Source organism: Seriola dumerili, unplaced genomic scaffold, assembly GCF_002260705.1.
Source record: "Seriola dumerili isolate Sdu_G_001 unplaced genomic scaffold, Sdu_1.0 BDQW01000442.1, whole genome shotgun sequence".
Classification (NCBI taxonomy): Eukaryota; Metazoa; Chordata; class Actinopteri; order Carangiformes; family Carangidae; genus Seriola; species Seriola dumerili.
In genome coordinates this window covers 1,121,603-1,140,678 of record NW_019174697.1, presented here as the reverse complement: position 1 = coordinate 1,140,678, position 19,076 = coordinate 1,121,603, and the positions used below count along the sequence as shown (strand labels likewise).

The window sequence follows — 19,076 nt, the reverse complement described above, 5'->3', positions numbered from 1 at the left end:
AGTAATAATATGTACTATGATGAACCGCTTCTTGTTTAAGAGCTGTAGTTTAGTATGTTCCCAACATACTCAACACGTGGAGAGAAATACAATTCAATTTTGACCCAAAGCAAAATATGCAAGTAACAGATCACTATTATGTCACACACACACACACACACGTCTCTCAGATGCTAGTAGCTGGAGTCAGCGAGAACGTTACGAGACTGAAACGCTTGAATTAAACACGTTCAAAACAGATTGAGGCAAGTTTGACTGTGAAAAACATGTTTAAATAGGAGTTGACGAGTTGGCTTATTTTAAAAAAAAAAAAAATTGCAGTCAAACAGTGACAAGTTTCAAGAGTGGCAAAATGCCCCAGTGACAACAACGTGTCCATACTGCAGTAGTGAACACTTAGATCAGTGTCTCTGCCTGGTCGTCACACCTTTCACCTTTTAGACTTAGTCACACATCGAGGTGTCACTTCCCTCATCATCACAGAAATGTCTTTAGTTCATATACAGAAGCTCCAGAGTTTTTAGGATTTAAATATCAGTCGTTTAATCTTTTCTGAGGCTGCGACACTGTTGAAATTTGACAGGTCGACTTTTAACACTCATTGATTATTGTCACTTTTGCATAAACATAGATGCAGCAAGAACCTATAACTGTAAAACAAATGCAGTGATGATTCAAGCACATTACTAGAATAAATTTACATTTCCGCTTTTTGCCACCAGTTTCAGATGTTCCATATTTAGAAACCCCACTATTTCTGTCATCATGCTCAATAAATGTGTGTGTGTCTGCGTGTGTGAGTGTGTGTATGTGTGTGTGTGTGTGTACAAGAAAGACTGAAAGACAGCATTTATTTGCCTGTGTCTGTGTGTTTGCATTTGCACGTGCTGGGTTTGCACCCTCGGTGGTTCAGAATCCATTGTCATTTCTTGCACATTTTGGCTTTGATCTGAATCCAAGCCCTTCAAGCTTAACATGACTTTGTAATGCTCCTATGTCTGTGTGTGGTGTGTGGTTTGTGTGTGTGTGAGAGAGAGAGAGAGAGAGAGAGAGAGAGAGAGAGAGAGTGCGGGATGGATGCTGAGGGTAGAGTGGGGAGAGATATGGGAGAGTAGGGGGAAGCGTGTGTTATATTTTTAGCTCCACAGCCCCACATCCATGTGTGTTTAATCGAGTGTATGTGTGTGTTTGTGTGTGCGTGTGTATGTGTGTGTGTGCATGTTTGGATTAGTGTCTCCAGCATCTTGCTCAGGGGAAGGTAATATGCTTGTCCGAACGAGCTTCTTCTGTCACATTCGCATAGATGGTTTAAAACTGTGGAGTGAGCGAGAGTGGGGGAGAGGGTGAGGGAAAAAGAGCAATAGACAGACAGACGGACAGAGAGAGAGAGAGAGAGAGAAGGAGAGGGAGAGAGAGAGAGGGTAGAGGGGAGGGAGGGAGGGAGGGAGGAAAGACACTGTAGGAGAGAGGATGGAATGAATAAGCAATCTTGCTTTTTCTACTCCTGGCGCTTGCATCTCGCTCTGTTCACATGCATGCTTCCTCTCCCTCGCTTCATCTTTGCGTTCTTCTGATCTGTCCTTTGTTCTTGTTTACATATTTCCTCATTTGTCTCTGTGTCCCTCCCCTCATACTTCCCAGCGTCCTTGCCTCCAGGTACCTTCCTGCACACTCCTTCGTCCTCTCCCTCCTCACCTCCGTCTACCTCCTAAGATATCTCTGCTCTGTTCCCTGCTTTTTCCAGCAAATGTCCTCTTATATCAGTCAATGACCCATTGAACCTTCTTTCCCTTTCTAATCACTCCTATTCCCATGCATGCCCGGAAACATATGCAAACACACATGCATACACGTGCACTTACACACAGGCACACTAACACAGACACAGTTAGAGAGAAAACATAAAACAAGACGGATTTTTTTTTCTTTCTTGCAATGGGCAACTCTGTAAAGTCGCTTAAAATTTTCACCAAGAAGGTAAGGTCCGCTCTGAGGTTTTTCATTTGGCTGTGGTCTCCTTGAATCCCCCCGCATGTTTGTCTCATTGTGTGACCCCCAACCTGACTGAAGGCTATTTGACTGGACCTGTACTGACTGACCACTGTGGATTTCACTACCAGCTGTTACTCTGTGTTTTGTGTTGCTGGAGCCCCGCACGGCAGGATAAATGGAGGCTATTTGCCAGTGTGGGATCTTATAGTATATGAGTATATGAGTATATGTATATTAATGTAGGACTTTGTTGACTTCCTCTAAAACTCATTGCACTGCAACGTTTATATGACATCTGCATCCTATCATGTGTCTTTTTGGATCAAAGTTTTCTCTGTGCTCATCAGTGCATGCTTTCATTCACCCAGAAACCCATTTCAGCTGCTCAGACAGGTCAGAGGAGCCGGTTGGTGCGGCTTGTGCTTGACCTGTTGGCTGAGGTGAGGTCAGTGAATTTGGATCATGTCAGCAAACTTTAGAGTCAGTCAGACCGCACAGCGATGCCACTTTACCAGCCAGCGGAAGATGCTACAAGTTGAGCCTGCACCTGCGGGATGTTACCAGTCAGTAGAAATGTCGAAAACAGGTGTGCTGTTTCAGCTGTATCCGATTCTGTCAGCTCATGTGTACCTCTGACTCTGAGTGTTTCCGACGACGACGTGAATGCACAGTTGAGGAGGAGCGCAGGGAGAACGTTCAGAACCATTTTTCTAAAAAGTCAAGATGACAGAGTTCGTTTATACAATACATCTCTTACATCTGCTGTCCTCATTGTATGCTTGAACAGACTCTCTGTAGCAGGCAGACAATCCCACAAATAGATTTCCCTTCACAGCAGCTGCACATCCTTGAGGAAGCACAATATCATGAGCAACTGTTGATGCCATCTGTGCAAAATTGGTTGGGGTGTTGGAGAAGTTTTTGCTTGACTACAGCCTTTCTCTGACACTTCTTTTCTTTTCTTTTTTTTTGGGTTATATAACTGCAAGCGCGTGGCTTCATAGTACTTTTTCTGGCACAATATACCCGCAGACAGCCCTGCTCCATGCATCACTTGGTCAGATTACCCAGTGGGCATCCGCTCCTGTTGTGGAGACTGTAGGAATGCACGAACTGGCATTAGGACTGGCATGGCAACAGATGGTGTGTGAAGGTCATTTGTAGAGCATATAATACAGTTTGTATATGCATGTAGTATATGTATGCATAATCATTTTTCAGTCTGTATGCATGCAGATGTCTTATTTTTACTGTTATAACCATCTGAAGATGGGTACTAGTTCATGTCTGAGAGAATTAAAGCAGCAGCAAAAAAAAAAAAAAACCTTGGTAATTCGCTGTGACAGCGAGTCTACTTCACTTGCTTGTAGCTGGGATGGATGTTACATTGTGGTAATTGAAGACCTGACCAGCGAGAAGAGATGTTACTAATTTAAACTCTGTATATCTGCTTGGCAAAAATGTGCAGTAGTAATCACAGAGCATGAGAACAGAGTCCATTTTCTAGTTGTCTCCAGTGTTCTGCATTTAGCCTCAGATTAGACTGCTGCTCTCTCTAATTCGGATATTAGTCAGAACAATGGTCGGACCTTATTTGACTTTAGAGGAAGCTTTTTTTGTCCACTTGCAGGCCGTTATTGCCTGTTTTTAATTAAGCTGTAGCTAGCTCTGTAATTGGGATGACTGTTGTGAGAACAACTTTTGCCCCCTGGTTGAGTGGCTAATTGGTGATTATAATTTAATGGCTGGCTAAACTTTTGCCTTATCTTCTGAACAACACAACCATTTTGTAATGCGCACATAAAAAACCTCGTCACTCTTGGAAAAATTCAAGTAACTCTCCCCAGCTAGCCGCAGTTGATTGTACAAGTAGTGTATCATCAATCTTTTAAATTTCCTAATATCAACAGACATTGTGCTCGTAGTACTACTGATACGACTACTGCTAACACACTGAGACGGTATCATTAGAGGGAATCATAATGCTGTCAGTTAAAAACATATATACTCATGTGGATTCTGTTCTTTCCTACCGATGACCACTGGCTATTAAAGGATCATTCTGGTTAATTACAACTTAATTCTTATTTTCTTAGTTCTTACCATTATTGCTATTGATTATAAAAACATTGTACTCAACAAACACTGCGTTGAATGTTTACAACATGCAGTCTGCCTGAAGTACTTTTTCATCCCTCTTCATATTAAAACTGGCTAACCTGGGGTTTCTTTAAAAACTTGTATGATCATATGCTTATGTTTCATGCAGTGTTTGACTTCGTTGTAGCGATGTTGCTGTTTTTCCAGATTTTAGCAATTACTTTGGTGAGTAACAGTTATCATAGGAGTTAGAAAAGAGGGTGAAAAATGCTCAAATCTGACCAATTTTGCAATAAACCACAATTAGTCTTAATTGTAAGAAAATATGCAGGTGAAGACTGTGACAAACTGACTAAAGAGCCGTCACATGAGGCTGTCAGATGTGTTTGTTGACATGAAAAGGGGCACTGCCTTTTTGCTAACCGGTAACCTCCGCTGACATTATCTGCTACAAACAGTATGGAGGCTTGGTACTGTTGTGCAGGGTGGTGACCAACAGGACAGAGTCATAGATGGCATCAGTTGCTTGTGTCAGGATATATTACACAGTCTTTCCTCTGACTGAGTTTCTTCCCCCCATCATGACTGACCTGACTGAACACCTCTCTATGACTGACAGACATGTGTCTGTCACCTGCTTTTGAACCCCCTCCATCCCACCTCCGTGTCGGCTCCTTTTTCGCTCCATGCTGCCACAATCTGAGTCACAGTCTCTACCCCTGTCTTTGCCCCTGCTCCCATGTTTGGCCCCCCTGCCCCGGATGCTGCTCCAGGACCAGAAGAAGAACTACAAAGCAGTGCAGTCCTGTGAGGAGGGGGGCTCTGGGGGGGCCTATCTTGAGCCGCTAGTGGCCCTGGCCCAGAACGGAGCCAACATGCACAACGTACTGGGGCCTGCATGCATCTTTCTACGCAAGGGCTTCGCTGAGAGCCGGCAGGCTGTACGTAAGTCCAGAAAATATCATGTGAATGCATGCCAAGAGAGATTAGCACACAATACAGTACACACACAATAAGTAAAACTCAATGTGAATGTGTGTAGTAATCATCTCTTACTGTACTGTCAGCACTTCGAGCATGTAAAGTAGCGTGGTGGGACAGAGAATATGGTATTTTGACAATATGAAAACTTTAAATCTTTATAGTATGGAGTCTTGTTGACAGCTAGAATGCTGACTGTAAGTGTGTGTGTGTGTGTGTGTGTGTGTGTGTGTGTGTGTGTGTGTGTGTTGGTGTTTGTCAGTCTATATTTCTGCATGAGGCTGGATTACTCATAAACATGGTGGACATTTGTAGCAGGATGGAGGATTATTAAACCTGGGTTATGGCGATGGGAGAAATGCTCCTCACCTGATGATTATTTCTCTTTGTCTATTTCCAGCAGTGACAACACGAGTCAGAGTCTCGTTATTAAAGAAAACAGGGATGTTGAATTCTTCAGTGTGGACGACTGCTGTTTTACTGACTTTTCTAAAGACAAGCTCTCAGATGGTTGTTCTTAATGGGTGCAGTGGTTGAGATTGAGTCATTTTACTTCAGTGGACTGGCAAATAAAAGAGCTATTGTGTACTTTGCGTATTTCCATTGCCTCTGCATATCCACACTTTCAGAAATGCAAACAACGTGACTATGAAAAAAAAAAAAAAACACTTACGCTATGGATACAGTAAATGGTTCAGATTCATTTCTATTATAACAAATGCTATGATTACTTTCATCCCAATATCTAATTATGTGTCGCATGTGTGCCAAGGATCTGCATGTTTTCCTGCCATCCAAACACTGATAACCTTCTCCTCTCTGGCCGGAAGAAAACCTGCAGACTCTTGGCACTCTCCGTGCCACATAGTTTATTTTTATACAGCATCATGTTGTGTGAGGAATGCTGCGTATTGGCTGAGTATTAAAAATATCCGCAGTGTTTGGATCCTAACTTTGTACTGTGATCTTTCTCAGGACAGAGAGTTGAGGCCAGAAGAAATGGATGGTATGTTACATTTCAGGACAATAAAGAATGCAAAAATAAAACTGTAATTTCTCTAATAATTTTCCCATCTATCTAATATTCATACCTTATCTCCCCTGCTCTCAGAGTTGCGTGAGGCCTTCAAGGAGTTCGACAAAGACAAAGACGGGTTTATCGGCTGTAAAGACCTGGGAAACTGCATGAGGACTATGGGCTACATGCCAACAGAGATGGAGCTAATAGAGCTGAGTCAGCAGATCAACATGAACTGTGAGTAAAACTGTGTCTTTGTGTATGTGTGTGCATGTCTATGAATTATTTCCACTTTTACAACCACAGTGCTTAAGCTTGAGTGTCAGACAAAGTGCAAATAAAGCAAGTTTTGTCCCTTTTTTTTTTTTTGGTGTCTAAACAAACCCTGAAAGTTAACCCAGCTTCCTCTTTCCCTTCTGTCCAACAGTGGGAGGACATGTTGATTTTGAGGACTTTGTAGAACTGATGGGGCCCAAACTTCTGGCTGAAACTGCAGACATGATTGGGGTGAAAGAGCTGAGGGATGCATTCAAGGAGGTGAGGAAAAAATCACGTGGTAAAAGCACACAAAATAGCAAAAATAATATATATATATATTTTTTTTAAAGAGTTTTAACTTTAAATTCAAGTATAACTTTATGGACTTCATGTCAGATAGCGTTGATGATAATTTTGCGACGCCAACAGTGGGTCTTACAAGTTTAGGGACGTATTAAAGAAAAGGAGAAAAGACAGTTTTGATAATTGCATATCGTGATTCTATTCCACTTCTTGCATTTCTGTTCTGGTAATTTGTCTGTTTTGTCTTGATTTCAGTTTGACACAAATGGCGATGGCCAGATCAGTACAGCAGAACTTCGAGAAGCAATGAAAAAACTTTTAGGACAACAGGTACAGAGCTGCTAGGAGAGTATGCCCTCTTCTCTGTAGCTCTCCATCAGTCATTGTGTCTGTCTGAATCTTGTCTTTCCACTCTACTTATAAATCTTCTCTGAATTAAGTTCACACTTTGATTCCCCACAATCTGACCTCTTCAGGTTGGACACAGAGATCTGGAGGACATCCTACGAGATATAGATCTCAATGGAGATGGACATGTAGACTTCGAAGGTAAAGGATAATATGCAATTCATACAGAAGACCATATTTTCCTTTTTCCTCCTTCCTTTCTGTCTCTCTCTTAAAACACACACACATTCACACATATTTCAAATCCCAGCAATGTGTCTGGCTGATATCCCAATACCATGCTGATAGTGAGGTGAGGGGATGAAGGCAGTAGGTCTGTCTGTCAGATTATCACCATACCAAGGGATTATGTCACCTCATAGATTACCCACAGAGGAAAAGATGCATGCAGGCTGTCAGGGATGAACATATCAGAAAGTGCTGCTGTTCTCAGTATTGCAACGGTTCTTACATCAACGTGATCTTACATTTCCTCTGTGTTCCATCAATATTAATGTCCAAGCAACATTTGATCGAGCAAGATCAAAGAAGAAAGTGTACTTGTGGAATGCTAGGTGCATGGTGCACGGTCTTGGCTAATGTGACTTCTGTGATCGGATGTGTATATCCTATATATTAAGAGGAAATTCTTCCCACTTGTGCAGTATCACATATTTGATAATAGATTCAATCGAAAGCAGGTCACTGAGCTACTGTGTGTGAAAACCATCTGTCCTGTTCTTTTACTAACAGAATTTGTGCGTATGATGTCTCGATGAGTTTGTCACGGAGAGCCGAGATGTTAAAACACAACATGGATTCTCTGTTGTTATGGGAGGAATATGAGAGAGACCGGCACAAGAATACTGATGGATCTTGAACTTCTGAACTGACAGCGAACAAGAGAACAAAAACATATCAACCCTGCCCTGAAACTGCCACGCTGAAGCACAAAGGCTGACCACTACAGCCAGGAGCAACACTGTTGATTATATGCTGCTGCTGTTTCTTAGAGCACAAAAAAACCAACAGCTGCATTTCAGACTTTTACAAAGTATATTTTAAAAAGCATATTTTCCTTTAGTAATGACATTTCTAATGCTGATGTGGTTGTTGACCCAGATGTTTGAGCAATTTTGCTTAAACACTTTACTATTGTTGTTAATAATAGTAGCAATTAAGAAGACATATTTTCAACTACAGCAGTATGCCAGCAAACACCCCACAAATGCAACACATTCCTTTATAATGCTGAGAAGCACAAATACAACATTGCAATATGGAAATATTTCGTGTGATCCTGTCAAAGCTGTGTGTTTGTGTTTTGTGCATACTGTTGTTCTTCTCCACCCTAAACTGTACTTATTATCTCCCTTAAGACAATTGTCCAACCCTGGTTAAGGCAAGCCAATATTTGTTTTGTAATTATGTGTAATGTAGCACAGATGCTGTTCTTCTGACATTAATAACATTATGCCTATCTTACTGTGATATATATATATGTATGTAATTTTCAGTGTGCATAAGATGAACAGACTCCTTCAACTGAAACTTTTGTTGAGGCTAGGTACAGTGAGTTGCTAATCTTGACTACTGTAATTGGCCTTTTTAATTACAGTATGTTTTACTAATTCTGCATGAATACTCAATACATTAAACACTTTTTTGAGTTAATCTACACCTAAGTTACAGTGGTAGGTGATCAACAGAGTGTTAAAACTATAGATGAAATATGGATTTTGTTAATGCTGTAATTATTATCAAAGAGCTCTGATAAATGTTCTTGTCTATTTGGGGTTTTGTGAGTCTACTGAGTCCTCAAGTGACTTTCACTTTGGTACAACATTTTCACTTTGAACTTTGATACCTCAAAATCAATCGAACAATCAACCTCATCCATTAACTGCCCCTAGCATAATATCTATTACCAATTCTTTTTCCCCTCTTACCTTCATTATTAATATTTGTAAAGAAGTGGTACTAACTTCTTTATGAAAAAAGCCAAAGAAAGTTTATAAGAATATTATTTGAGTCGCAGTGTAGTAGGTGCAGTATGTTTTTAGAAATATGATTCATTGGATAACATTTTCAAAATGGCTGCTTGAATTGCCCTTTGGTTCCTGGGGCAGCTAAATTATTGGTTGACTGTTCATGAATGGACATGGGAGTATATGCATGCTCTGAAGTAAAGATATTCTTCTAAAGGGAAATCTTACTTTGTGATTTTACTTGTCTTAACTGTGTGAAACTATGCATGCTAGAAAACAACTGCAATTTGTAGCAGAACATATAAAAATAAAGGTTTTTATTGGAGAGATTAATATGTGTTTAGGTGTGCGTTTCTTCTTGTATTAACAATGTAATGGGGACATGAATCTGTATTACGAGGACTCCACAATCTGAACCAAACCTGTACGTACTAACATACTTTACTAATTACTTACTTAGATACTTTCATACCTAAACCTTTTTATAATAAAAAAAAAAACATGGAAATCTTAATTTCTACAGTATGGAACTTTTAACAACCAGTCAGCCCATGGTTTGGTGATATTTACTCCTGAATGTAGGCTAACTAGGCAAGCCAGCTAAGACGATACATTATGACAACTTCAGAACTATCAAAAAATGCATTTCTTCCCTTTGCAGAGGCTGAACTATACACATAGATCAATACCATTGCAAATTGCAAGTTTTAAGTTCTGTAGTATAACTTAATATGGTGAGAAAACAGCATATTCCAAAACTGAAAAGAATGTTTTAAGTAAAGTAAAGCCCAGGAATTGGTTTGGCAATGAATGCTTTACATCCAGAAAAACAAAACCAAAAACATCAAATCCTGTGTAAGGCAACTAAGGAGTTGGTTGGAAATTATTTGGAAATGGGATCAAGAAAACATCTAACTAAAAAAACTTTGAAACCTCTGCTTATGGAGACCAAAATTAGGTGGACCTTCCTGTGACAGTATTTCAATTGATAAAGAAAATTAAGCTCTTCAAATCCAGCAGTCTGTAGACAAAAAACAAACATTTCAGAACAGTTTATCTAAATGAATTATTTGCTGAAATGTGGAATGACTGTCATAACAACAAATGAAGATGTAGACAGATACAATTCTGATATTTACAAAAATCTTTGTAAGTAGCACACTGGCAAGTCTCCTGTAGTATTATAAACACACAGGCCTTTGTCTACTGACCAGTTTTTCTCAGTAAGAGCCAACTTGGCTTTTAACTGAAATAGCTCATGGCAGGCTGTCTTTGTTCTCTTATCAAAACAAAAGGTATGTTTCAGTGTGAATAAAATGTTCATATCATAGAGGTTTAAGTGGATAAAACTTAGAATGTCATAGAGACAATGTACTGTACACAATGACAGGAGAAGACTTGTTAAAATGATGAACATTCAGTCCAATTGTGTTCAGGTTTACATACATGGACTGACAACAAAAACAGAGGTCCTAATCCCTGGTACTCACTTAAAGAAGTGTTGAAGTGAATATATTGCCTTTTTGGGCAGATCCTGTATGTTAAACTGTGTCACTTTGGGTTTTAAACACACACTAACCAGCACAACTGAATTAAGTTATGAGAGCCAACATAAACAATCCAACCACAACCATTGATGTGATATGCTTCACAGCAACGCTGACAGTGAGCCAGCTAGCGTTTGCCAAGAAATAATACGGCAAGTTAGCAAATGCATTCTGTAGCAGGTCACCACTGAAGACAGACATGTGGCATGTAGCCAGAAAAGTACTTACACCTCGAGAAGAAAAGCTGGTTCCAGGTCAAGTTGAATATGTATTGTACAGTATTGACTCCATGGTTGGACTGGGAAAGAAATTCAGCCTTAGTCTTATGTGTTGGGACCTGCAACACAAATGAAATTAGCTGGTAAAGAAACTGACCGAGCCGGTGAAAACTTAAAAAACTTTATAGATGTTTTAACGGGCCACCGGCTGACCTGGATTTGAGCTGGCCAGTCTCCGTGGAGCAGTCTGCCTGAGCTCTGGTCTTATGGTCTTACTTTGCTGGCCTTTTTAGACGAAACTGTGGTTTCTTCAGTGCAGGGTACTCTGGAAGGTGCTTTCACCTGACTACTGCATACTGCAAGGTGCCATCTTGCGTGTGGGCGGTCCCTGTAGTGGGGAGGGCCAACTGTTTAACATGGGGGAGTCACTGGCACTGACATGCCATATAAATAATTAAAACCCCACTATATTTGAGGAAACATTGAAAGACCATTGTTAGTAGTTTGCATGAGTACCACAATTAATTAATTAATTAATTAATACCTATGATGGACACTGTACAATTTCTCATAATAGATGTAGATGATCTGTCTATCTATGCCCAGCCCACGGTGCAGTGACAGCATCCCTCATTGGACACCTGTTGCTATGACTCTGTAGCTGTAAGTCGCTGCTAAAATCTGGTGAAGCCAACACAGTGTGTCAGTGTGTCCTGTGCTCCAGCCTTGACTGTCCAGATGGAGAACCACCTCACCGTCTGTCACCTCAATCCTCCTCCGACACTGGACTAACGATAATAGCGTTAAATCCGGAGGACGGTAAGAGCCGTTCCCTTTGTAGCTAACACATAGGCTAATTAGCCATTAGCCGTTAGCTGGGAATCAAAATGAGCTTTCCTGCTATTAGCAGCTCACTCTTAAGATAGCATGTTATCAGTCAAACTTGTCAAAACGTCCTAATAATACTATACACGTAGCTGATGGTCTCTCTCTGAAGAGAAGAGACTGATAGCTGAAGGTGTCCCGTTACAGGATGCTCACTCTGGTGATGTAGCAAAGCAATAACTGTCAACGTTATATAATAATATTAAGCTAAAGCGTTGCTTCTAGATATCATAATGGCCACTCACTATTACTTAGTTAACTCTGCAACAGATGATGAGCGTCTTTTGATAACTAACTATCATTAATAGGAATTCATCATTTTTAGTGGTATTGCACCTTTCAGGCTTGACGCAAGAAAGTTACAGCTTGATGAAATTCCTAAAATGTACTTTCAGTAAATCATGTACTTAATAACTATTCACAGTATTTTACATTTTATTTATTTATTTAATTGGTAATACACTATACAACAGATAAACCTTGACAGAGAACACAACAGAACACATACATCGACTAAATAATATGATGTAGTATAATATAGTATAATATAATGTCATATAATATATTCATTCAATAGCTTTGTTTCTCACAGCCTGCGTAAAAGTTATTCCAGGTTTTAAACTCTTAAGGCATTTGCTGTCAATTTACAATTGTGAGCAACAGCCATGCCCTCATTGTTGAAAAGCTAGAATAACTCTTGCTCATGCTGTCAGAAAAAGTCAGTGAATTCAAAGAGGAAATCAAGTCAAATCAGACAGTTTGAACAAAAGTTTCCACTCAGTAATACCAAATATGAGAGGGGCACCCAGGAGGTACCAATCTATCAGTTATAAAGTGTAGGCTAGAACTATTGAGTATATCAATAACGTCTCAATAAAATAATACACAAATAATATTTTATTAGTGGTAATATGTGGCTGAACACCTTATTGGCCATCAGCAAAGAATGCTGTGCAAAAAATCATTGAATGTCAGTCACAGTGTAGAACAAATCGCCTGAAAGAGAACATTGAGGATTATAAAGTTTGCCCTTTTTCTGAGTGATGTTCATATTTTGTGCTGTCTTTGTCCAACAGACTATGAGCGTCTCCTGATTCACATGTCGCTGTCGGCCACAGACACAGAGGCTTCAAACAGATCAGAAGACTCGCCTTAAAGCTGAGGGTTACAGTGTGCTGTGCAGTGTCATTCTCTGTGTTGCCACTGTTGGTAGCATGACTTGGTTTACACTTCCTGTTGACAACCTGCTGTGCAGGTGTCTTGGCATCTCCATCACTGTGTGGTTCACTCTTCTGTTTGTCTTCATAATTGTGCCAGCTGTACTTGGAGTCTCTTTTGGTATGCGCAGGCTGTACATGAGGACGCTTCTCAAGATCTTTGAGGTGAGCTTGGTGCCAGTTTAATACACAATATTATTGGAGGTCTACAAATCAAAGACATTTATACTTGCATGTTATTGAATGGTGAATTGGAAAGGTTATTTTATTTATTGATTACACATCATACAACATTTTGAGTGAAACATCTTACACTATTACTAAATTGCTACAGTAATATATTATTTCCCTCAGAGTTGTTAGTGATTTTTTATTGAAGTGTTAACTTCACTTTTTTGATTAAAAAAAGCACGCCTTGCTGGATGGGACCCCTGGGAAGTCCCAATTCAGAGAGACTGTTAAAAGCACAGGACATACTGTTGCATCTTTTTCCTCAGGGACTTTGGCTTTGGGACAGACCCCTGGGAAGAACAGGCTTTTAGCCATGGGACTTCCATCTGAGGTGGTGTAGATACTGCAGGGAGCTCAGACTCTTGGGAAGGATTTTTTTAACATATTTTTTTTTGGTGACATTTGCAAAATGTTTTCCTACTTTCGTAAAGGTTGTAGGACAGTTGAAGGCAACTGTTGTAATCCAGTTGTTTCGCCCCTGTAGTTGGTTGTTAGGGCTGAGGATACAGCCCTGTTGGAGCCTCCTGGAGCTGGTCAGTCTGAAGTGGCTGTCGGTGCTGTCATTGTGGTGTTTATATTTGGCGCACACACCAAGCGATGGTTCTTTAAATGTTCTCTCTCCAGGTTTAGGTGGCACAGAGCTCTGATCTATCAGAATTGTGACCTACTTATGCTTGAGTAAGTCAGACAAAGGGTAGACGGTTGAAAGTGTTGAATGTTTCTGTCATTTCTGTGTGTTGTTTTCTCAGTTGCAAGCTTCTCAGAAAAACATGTTTTGCCAACCCTCTTTTCTGCAGAACTGTAGGCTCCAAGGATCATGTTGCCTACTTCTATCACTCTGATCATATCACAGTCTATGTTGCCCATATTCTCTTTAAATCATTAACCTTGATTGCAATTTGGGGGAATGCAATGTTTATTCCTGCTCACGCAACTTTATATTTACTGGTTGGTAGTAGTGTATCTGTATGTAAGTCTTTAGTTCTTGCTCTTATGCTGCTGTATGTACATTACAGTAAACAGAGAAACTGTAATACTGAATTGTTCTAATCCTCTAATTGAGTTATCTTGATGTTTTTTCTCTTAAAGTGGGCAATGCTACGAATGGAGATGGGAGCAAAGGAAAAGAATCAGGAACTCTATAAACCATATAGCAATGGTAATATTAATATTTCTCAGTAATCAATGCCTATTGTACATGTATAATTTCTATAATTTTATCCAAACACATCTTTTTTTCTTCTCATTCTCATTGCAGGTATCATAGCCAAAGAACCACCATCTTCTTTGCAGCAGGAGATCCAGGAGCTCCGTGGTTCAGCCTGTCTGCGCTCAGAGCCGGAGTTTGAGATGGCCGACATCTTCTACTTCTGCCGCAGAGGTGTGGAGAGCATCGTGGATGATGAGGTGACCAAGCGCTTTTCAGCCCAGGAACTGGAGAGCTGGAACTTGCTGACTCGGAGCAACTACAACTTCCGTCACATAAGTCTGAGGCTTACCGTCCTGTGGGGCCTGGGGATCCTCATCCGCTATGGCGTCCTGCTTCCTCTCAGGTCAGAGCAGCACACAGGCAGATTTATCTCATAGTACAATAGCCGAGAGTGGGTCAACGTCAACTGACTGTTGTCTTTCCTGCAGGGTTACTCTGGCAGTCACTGGCATTGGTTTGCTCCTAGTCCTGACTGCCTTGGTGGGCTTTTTGCCAAATAGAGAGTAAGTTTCCCACCAGTTCCAACAGTAGTTCAAAACATGCATGTGAATTTAGGACTGTAAGTTAGTCTACAAGACTGACTATTGTAATCACGTAGACTGCTCTGCACACATTTTTAGCAAATCAGGGTTAAAATTACAACACTTTTCTTTTCCAGAAGGATTGTTCTGCTGCTTTAAAAATGAAGTGTCTGTTTGATAGACCTTGAAGTGTGCATCAATACTGAAGGGACTGGAGTGAATTGTTGTGGCATAATGCTCTGTGTCTTCAGGTTAAGGTCCTACCTGAGTGAGAAGGTTCATTTGATGTGTTACCGCATCTGTGTCAGAGCTCTCACAGCAATCATCACCTATCATAACAGGTACAGGATATTTGATATTCAGCAACAATATCAGCTTCCTCAGAAACAGTTGAATTTATTGAATGTAATAATTATGATGGCATCACATTTGACAAGAAAGCAGCTTTTTGTAAATGTCTCCTCTTCAAATAATATAATGAGAAGAAAAACACTGATAGGACCTTCAAAATGTGATTCGTGTAATTGTTTTTTCTACACAAAGTGATGTTGTTTTTCTATGTGTGTGGCAGTGAGTTGTATGTCTGTCTTGAATAAACCTGTTTAATTGCAGGGAGAACAAACCACAGAATGGTGGGATCTGTGTGGCCAATCATACAACACCCATTGATGTCATCATCCTGGCCAATGATGGCTACTACTCTATGGTAGAAGAGTTTGTGTCTCTCTATATACTATAATGTGTTTCTGTGAGCCTGTGTGTGTTCAGTCTTCGTAAGGCTGAAGAATTATGAAAAAACTGCTCAGCTTTTTTAGTATTAGAGATGAGTAGAGATATTGTTTTTGAGTTGAGCTTGAGTTGAACTTGTCTCTCAGGTTGGCCAGGTGCATGGAGGGTTGATGGGAATGATCCAAAGAGCCATGGTCAAATCCTCTCCTCACATCTGGTTTGAAAGATCAGAAGTTAAAGACAGACACCTAGTGGCAAAAAGGTAACACTGCATTGTCTCAGTGTTGCTGCTCTCAGCTCCTGTTAGATTGTTGAGTGGTACTGCTGAGCAGCCAGTAATCATTTTTATGGTATTCATTTGGATAGGTGATATTGCTGATGGTAAGCAGTGAGTGTCACAGAGAGGATCATATTGTACGGTGGTCCTGCCATTCACCTCTGTATGTTTCTTATTAGGAGTTTTGTTTCATTATGTTCACATGGTTGATAGTGAAGCATTAACAAAAAGATTAAAACGTTTATTTATAATTGTTAGATTTTATTCTGACACACTGTGATACATACACACTATATACTACTATAGACTTATACTAAACACTTACATACTGTACAGTATTTTTACACAAGAAAATCTAAATTTGTCTACATGCTGGTAAAGGCCTCCCAACAAATAATACACCAGTCACAGAGACAGCAGCACTGTGAGTGAAGGACCTCAAATTGTAGCAGATTTTTGTATTCTTGCTCTCTGTCTTTTTAGATTGATTTGTCTTTGTTCGTTTCCCTAATGCCTTTTCACTTAATGACCTAACAATACCAAATTTGGTGCATGGTGTTAAGTGACAAATAATCCGTTAATGTTCCACTATGACAAACAGTGTGGCAGCCATCAAGCAATTAACTTGACAGTGGACAAAAGTCTAACATAAAGCAGCTTGTGGTTGAATCTTAGTTTGCGAAATTGGCACGGACCCTGAAGCTTTGTGTTTAAAAACATTTAAAATACAGGTTATACTGCTCAAGTTATATTTCAACTTGTCATTGTCCACTGTAATGATTCTGATTTGGATGTTAGGCAATGATTTGATCGTTCCTATTATATTTGCTCAGATTGGAAACTACAGTATAGAAATGATGTAAATGGCTACATTTGGGTAAAATATTTATGTATCTGCTTTGTCATTTCAGACTTGGTGATCATGTTGCTGACAAAACCAAACAGCCTATCCTTATCTTTCCTGAGGGTGTGTATCATAATGCTGTAGAGCTAAAGTAACTGTTGATATGCTGCTGTTTTGTTTAGTGTTGCTAAAGGTCTTTGCACTGTGTCATCGACAGGTACTTGCATCAATAACACATCAGTGATGATGTTCAAAAAGGGCAGCTTTGAGATTGACTGCACTGTCTATCCAGTCGCCATTAAGGTAGGAATATTTTCCTTCTCTTCTCATTTTGCTCTCACTTATAGACGTAATATGTCCTTATTTCCACCTTGCAGTATGATCCTCTGTTTGGGGATGCTTTCTGGAACAGCAGTAAGTTTGGCATGGTGAATTATCTGTTGAGGATGATGAGCAGCTGGGCCATTGTCTGCAGCGTTTGGTATCTGCCACCTATGAACAAAGAGGTGAAGCTTTGTCACAACAAAATAATGATGATGATAATGATATAACTTTTAGACAAGCTATTATTTATTCTGTCTACTCGAGGACTGTTTCTACCTTTTCTCAGCCTGTTCTTTTTTTTTTTTTATTGTCCTTGTCTAGGAAGGGGAGGATGCGGTGCAGTTTGCCAACAGAGTGAAAGCGGCCATAGCTGCACAAGGAGGCTTAGTGGATCTCATTTGGTGAGTCATTGTTGTATTTAAATGTCATAATATATCAGTTAAATTATAGGTGCTAATGGTTGTTAAAAAGGGGGAGGTTGCCAATGGCATGAAACAGACGCTGATTCACTAAACACATTGTTAATATTAATAGCTTTTCAGCTTTGACAAAAGCTGCATTATTACACCCTGAAGCTAATTCATGGAGGCAATCCAGGTTATTCCCTCCAGGGTTTGTGGAAAAAGTAACTAATAACACCGTGTCAAGTCTGTGTGTGATTCACTTTTCCTTTTTTTTTTTACCTGTGTGCTCTCAGGGATGGAGGGCTGAAACGAGGAAAAGTGAAAGATGCTTTTAAAGAGGAGCAGCAGAAACTCTACAGCAAAGTTCTTGTAGGTGAGCAGGACCAGGAAGACCACAGTGACGACAAACATTTAGAGGACGAAAATCCAGAGGAGCATGAAAACAGCCGAGGATGAAGCAAAAGACAATGAGGACACAGTGAATGTATGACATACTTTTATTGTACAAGACGTACAGACTCTACAGTGACATCTTACACATACATGTGAATTATCAAAGTAGGAATTTATATTGTGTCATTTTTACCAGGCTCAGAACCAAAGAAAAGGATTTTGTAGCATGTTTTGTTTTGATATTTATGTTTTTATCATATTTATTTAATGTGTTGTATGTTGTGACATTATGTTGTAAATGATTAAAACATATTTACTGTTTGTGAATGATGAAAACCTTAACACCATGGAGGATAGTCCCGGCAGGTGCGTAGCTATTAAGAAAACTGCAACTATTTTAAGTGTCTAGTACTACAGTACAGTTATTACGTCACAGACACTCTGGCAGTGCCAACACTTGTGCGTCACTTTTCTAATTGGCTCAAGGCTCTATATGAGTCCGTAGATTTAATCTTTGCTGGGCATTGTACTTCCTGTGAGCCATGATAATGGACGGTTTCAGTTTGTCTGCCTCAGATTGTTAGAGAAGTATTTCTGTGGAGCATTTGAGATTCAGGGCGATACAAAGTAAATTCACCAGAAACTGTTAATTTTGTTCCCTTTTTCAACAGAAGGAGTCAGTGTTCAGACATGGACCATCCTGCATATTGTGACACTCAACAGTAAACATGCAAATCAATGCATAGACTGATTTCAGACGGCTGTATAACTGTATAAATAATTTCCCATACTCACGTATTGAGCAGAAAGGGGAATCAATTCTGGAAAGGTTGCCTGTCCATTAAAGGGCTAAAACAGAAACCAACAGACACTCTCAAAGTACTTCAGAGCTATCAATCCATCTGATCTGCAAGTGGAACGAAACAGATACAGACAGTACCACTGCAGCCTGATTACGATTCAAACTGGAGCTGCATGTGAAACTGAATCCAACCATATGAACCCTATCAGCTGTCACGGTCTTGTCAGGTATCCCATCCTGTCTCCACGTTACAGTCTGAGAATTATTAGAGCAGAGAGGTCTCATGTTTTTAGATGACAAATGTTCAGGCTACCCGGCCCTGCCTCAACATTTATGTCATCTAAAAACATTAGATGACATGGAACTGTGACTACTGATTATTACATAACAGGAGCATTGTCTAAAAATACTACAGCTGGCATTGTTTTCCTGTCTTAACCTGTGACA

General features: G+C 40.0%; 2 protein-coding genes across 2 annotated transcripts; both read left to right on the top strand.

Annotated features, from left to right (window-relative positions):
* Positions 1-1,879: 1,879 nt before the first annotated feature.
* LOC111234193 (calcium-binding protein 1-like) lies at positions 1,880-9,347 on the top strand. Its single transcript, XM_022762155.1, has 8 exons — positions 1,880-1,977; positions 4,866-5,033; positions 6,049-6,079; positions 6,185-6,328; positions 6,519-6,628; positions 6,908-6,982; positions 7,129-7,201; positions 7,793-9,347. The coding sequence occupies exons 1-8, from the start codon at positions 1,936-1,938 to the stop codon at positions 7,816-7,818; spliced, it is 669 nt and encodes a 222-aa protein (XP_022617876.1). The 5' UTR covers positions 1,880-1,935; the 3' UTR covers positions 7,819-9,347.
* Positions 9,348-11,459: 2,112 nt separating this feature from the next.
* On the top strand, positions 11,460-18,187 carry LOC111234204 (glycerol-3-phosphate acyltransferase 4-like). The gene is made up of 13 exons (XM_022762168.1): positions 11,460-11,611; positions 12,754-13,059; positions 14,215-14,284; positions 14,384-14,678; positions 14,764-14,838; positions 15,108-15,197; positions 15,469-15,562; positions 15,732-15,847; positions 16,774-16,829; positions 16,924-17,009; positions 17,084-17,212; positions 17,352-17,431; positions 17,728-18,187. The coding sequence occupies exons 2-13, from the start codon at positions 12,892-12,894 to the stop codon at positions 17,888-17,890; spliced, it is 1,422 nt and encodes a 473-aa protein (XP_022617889.1). The 5' UTR covers positions 11,460-11,611; positions 12,754-12,891; the 3' UTR covers positions 17,891-18,187.
* The last annotated feature ends 889 nt before the right edge of the window (positions 18,188-19,076 follow it).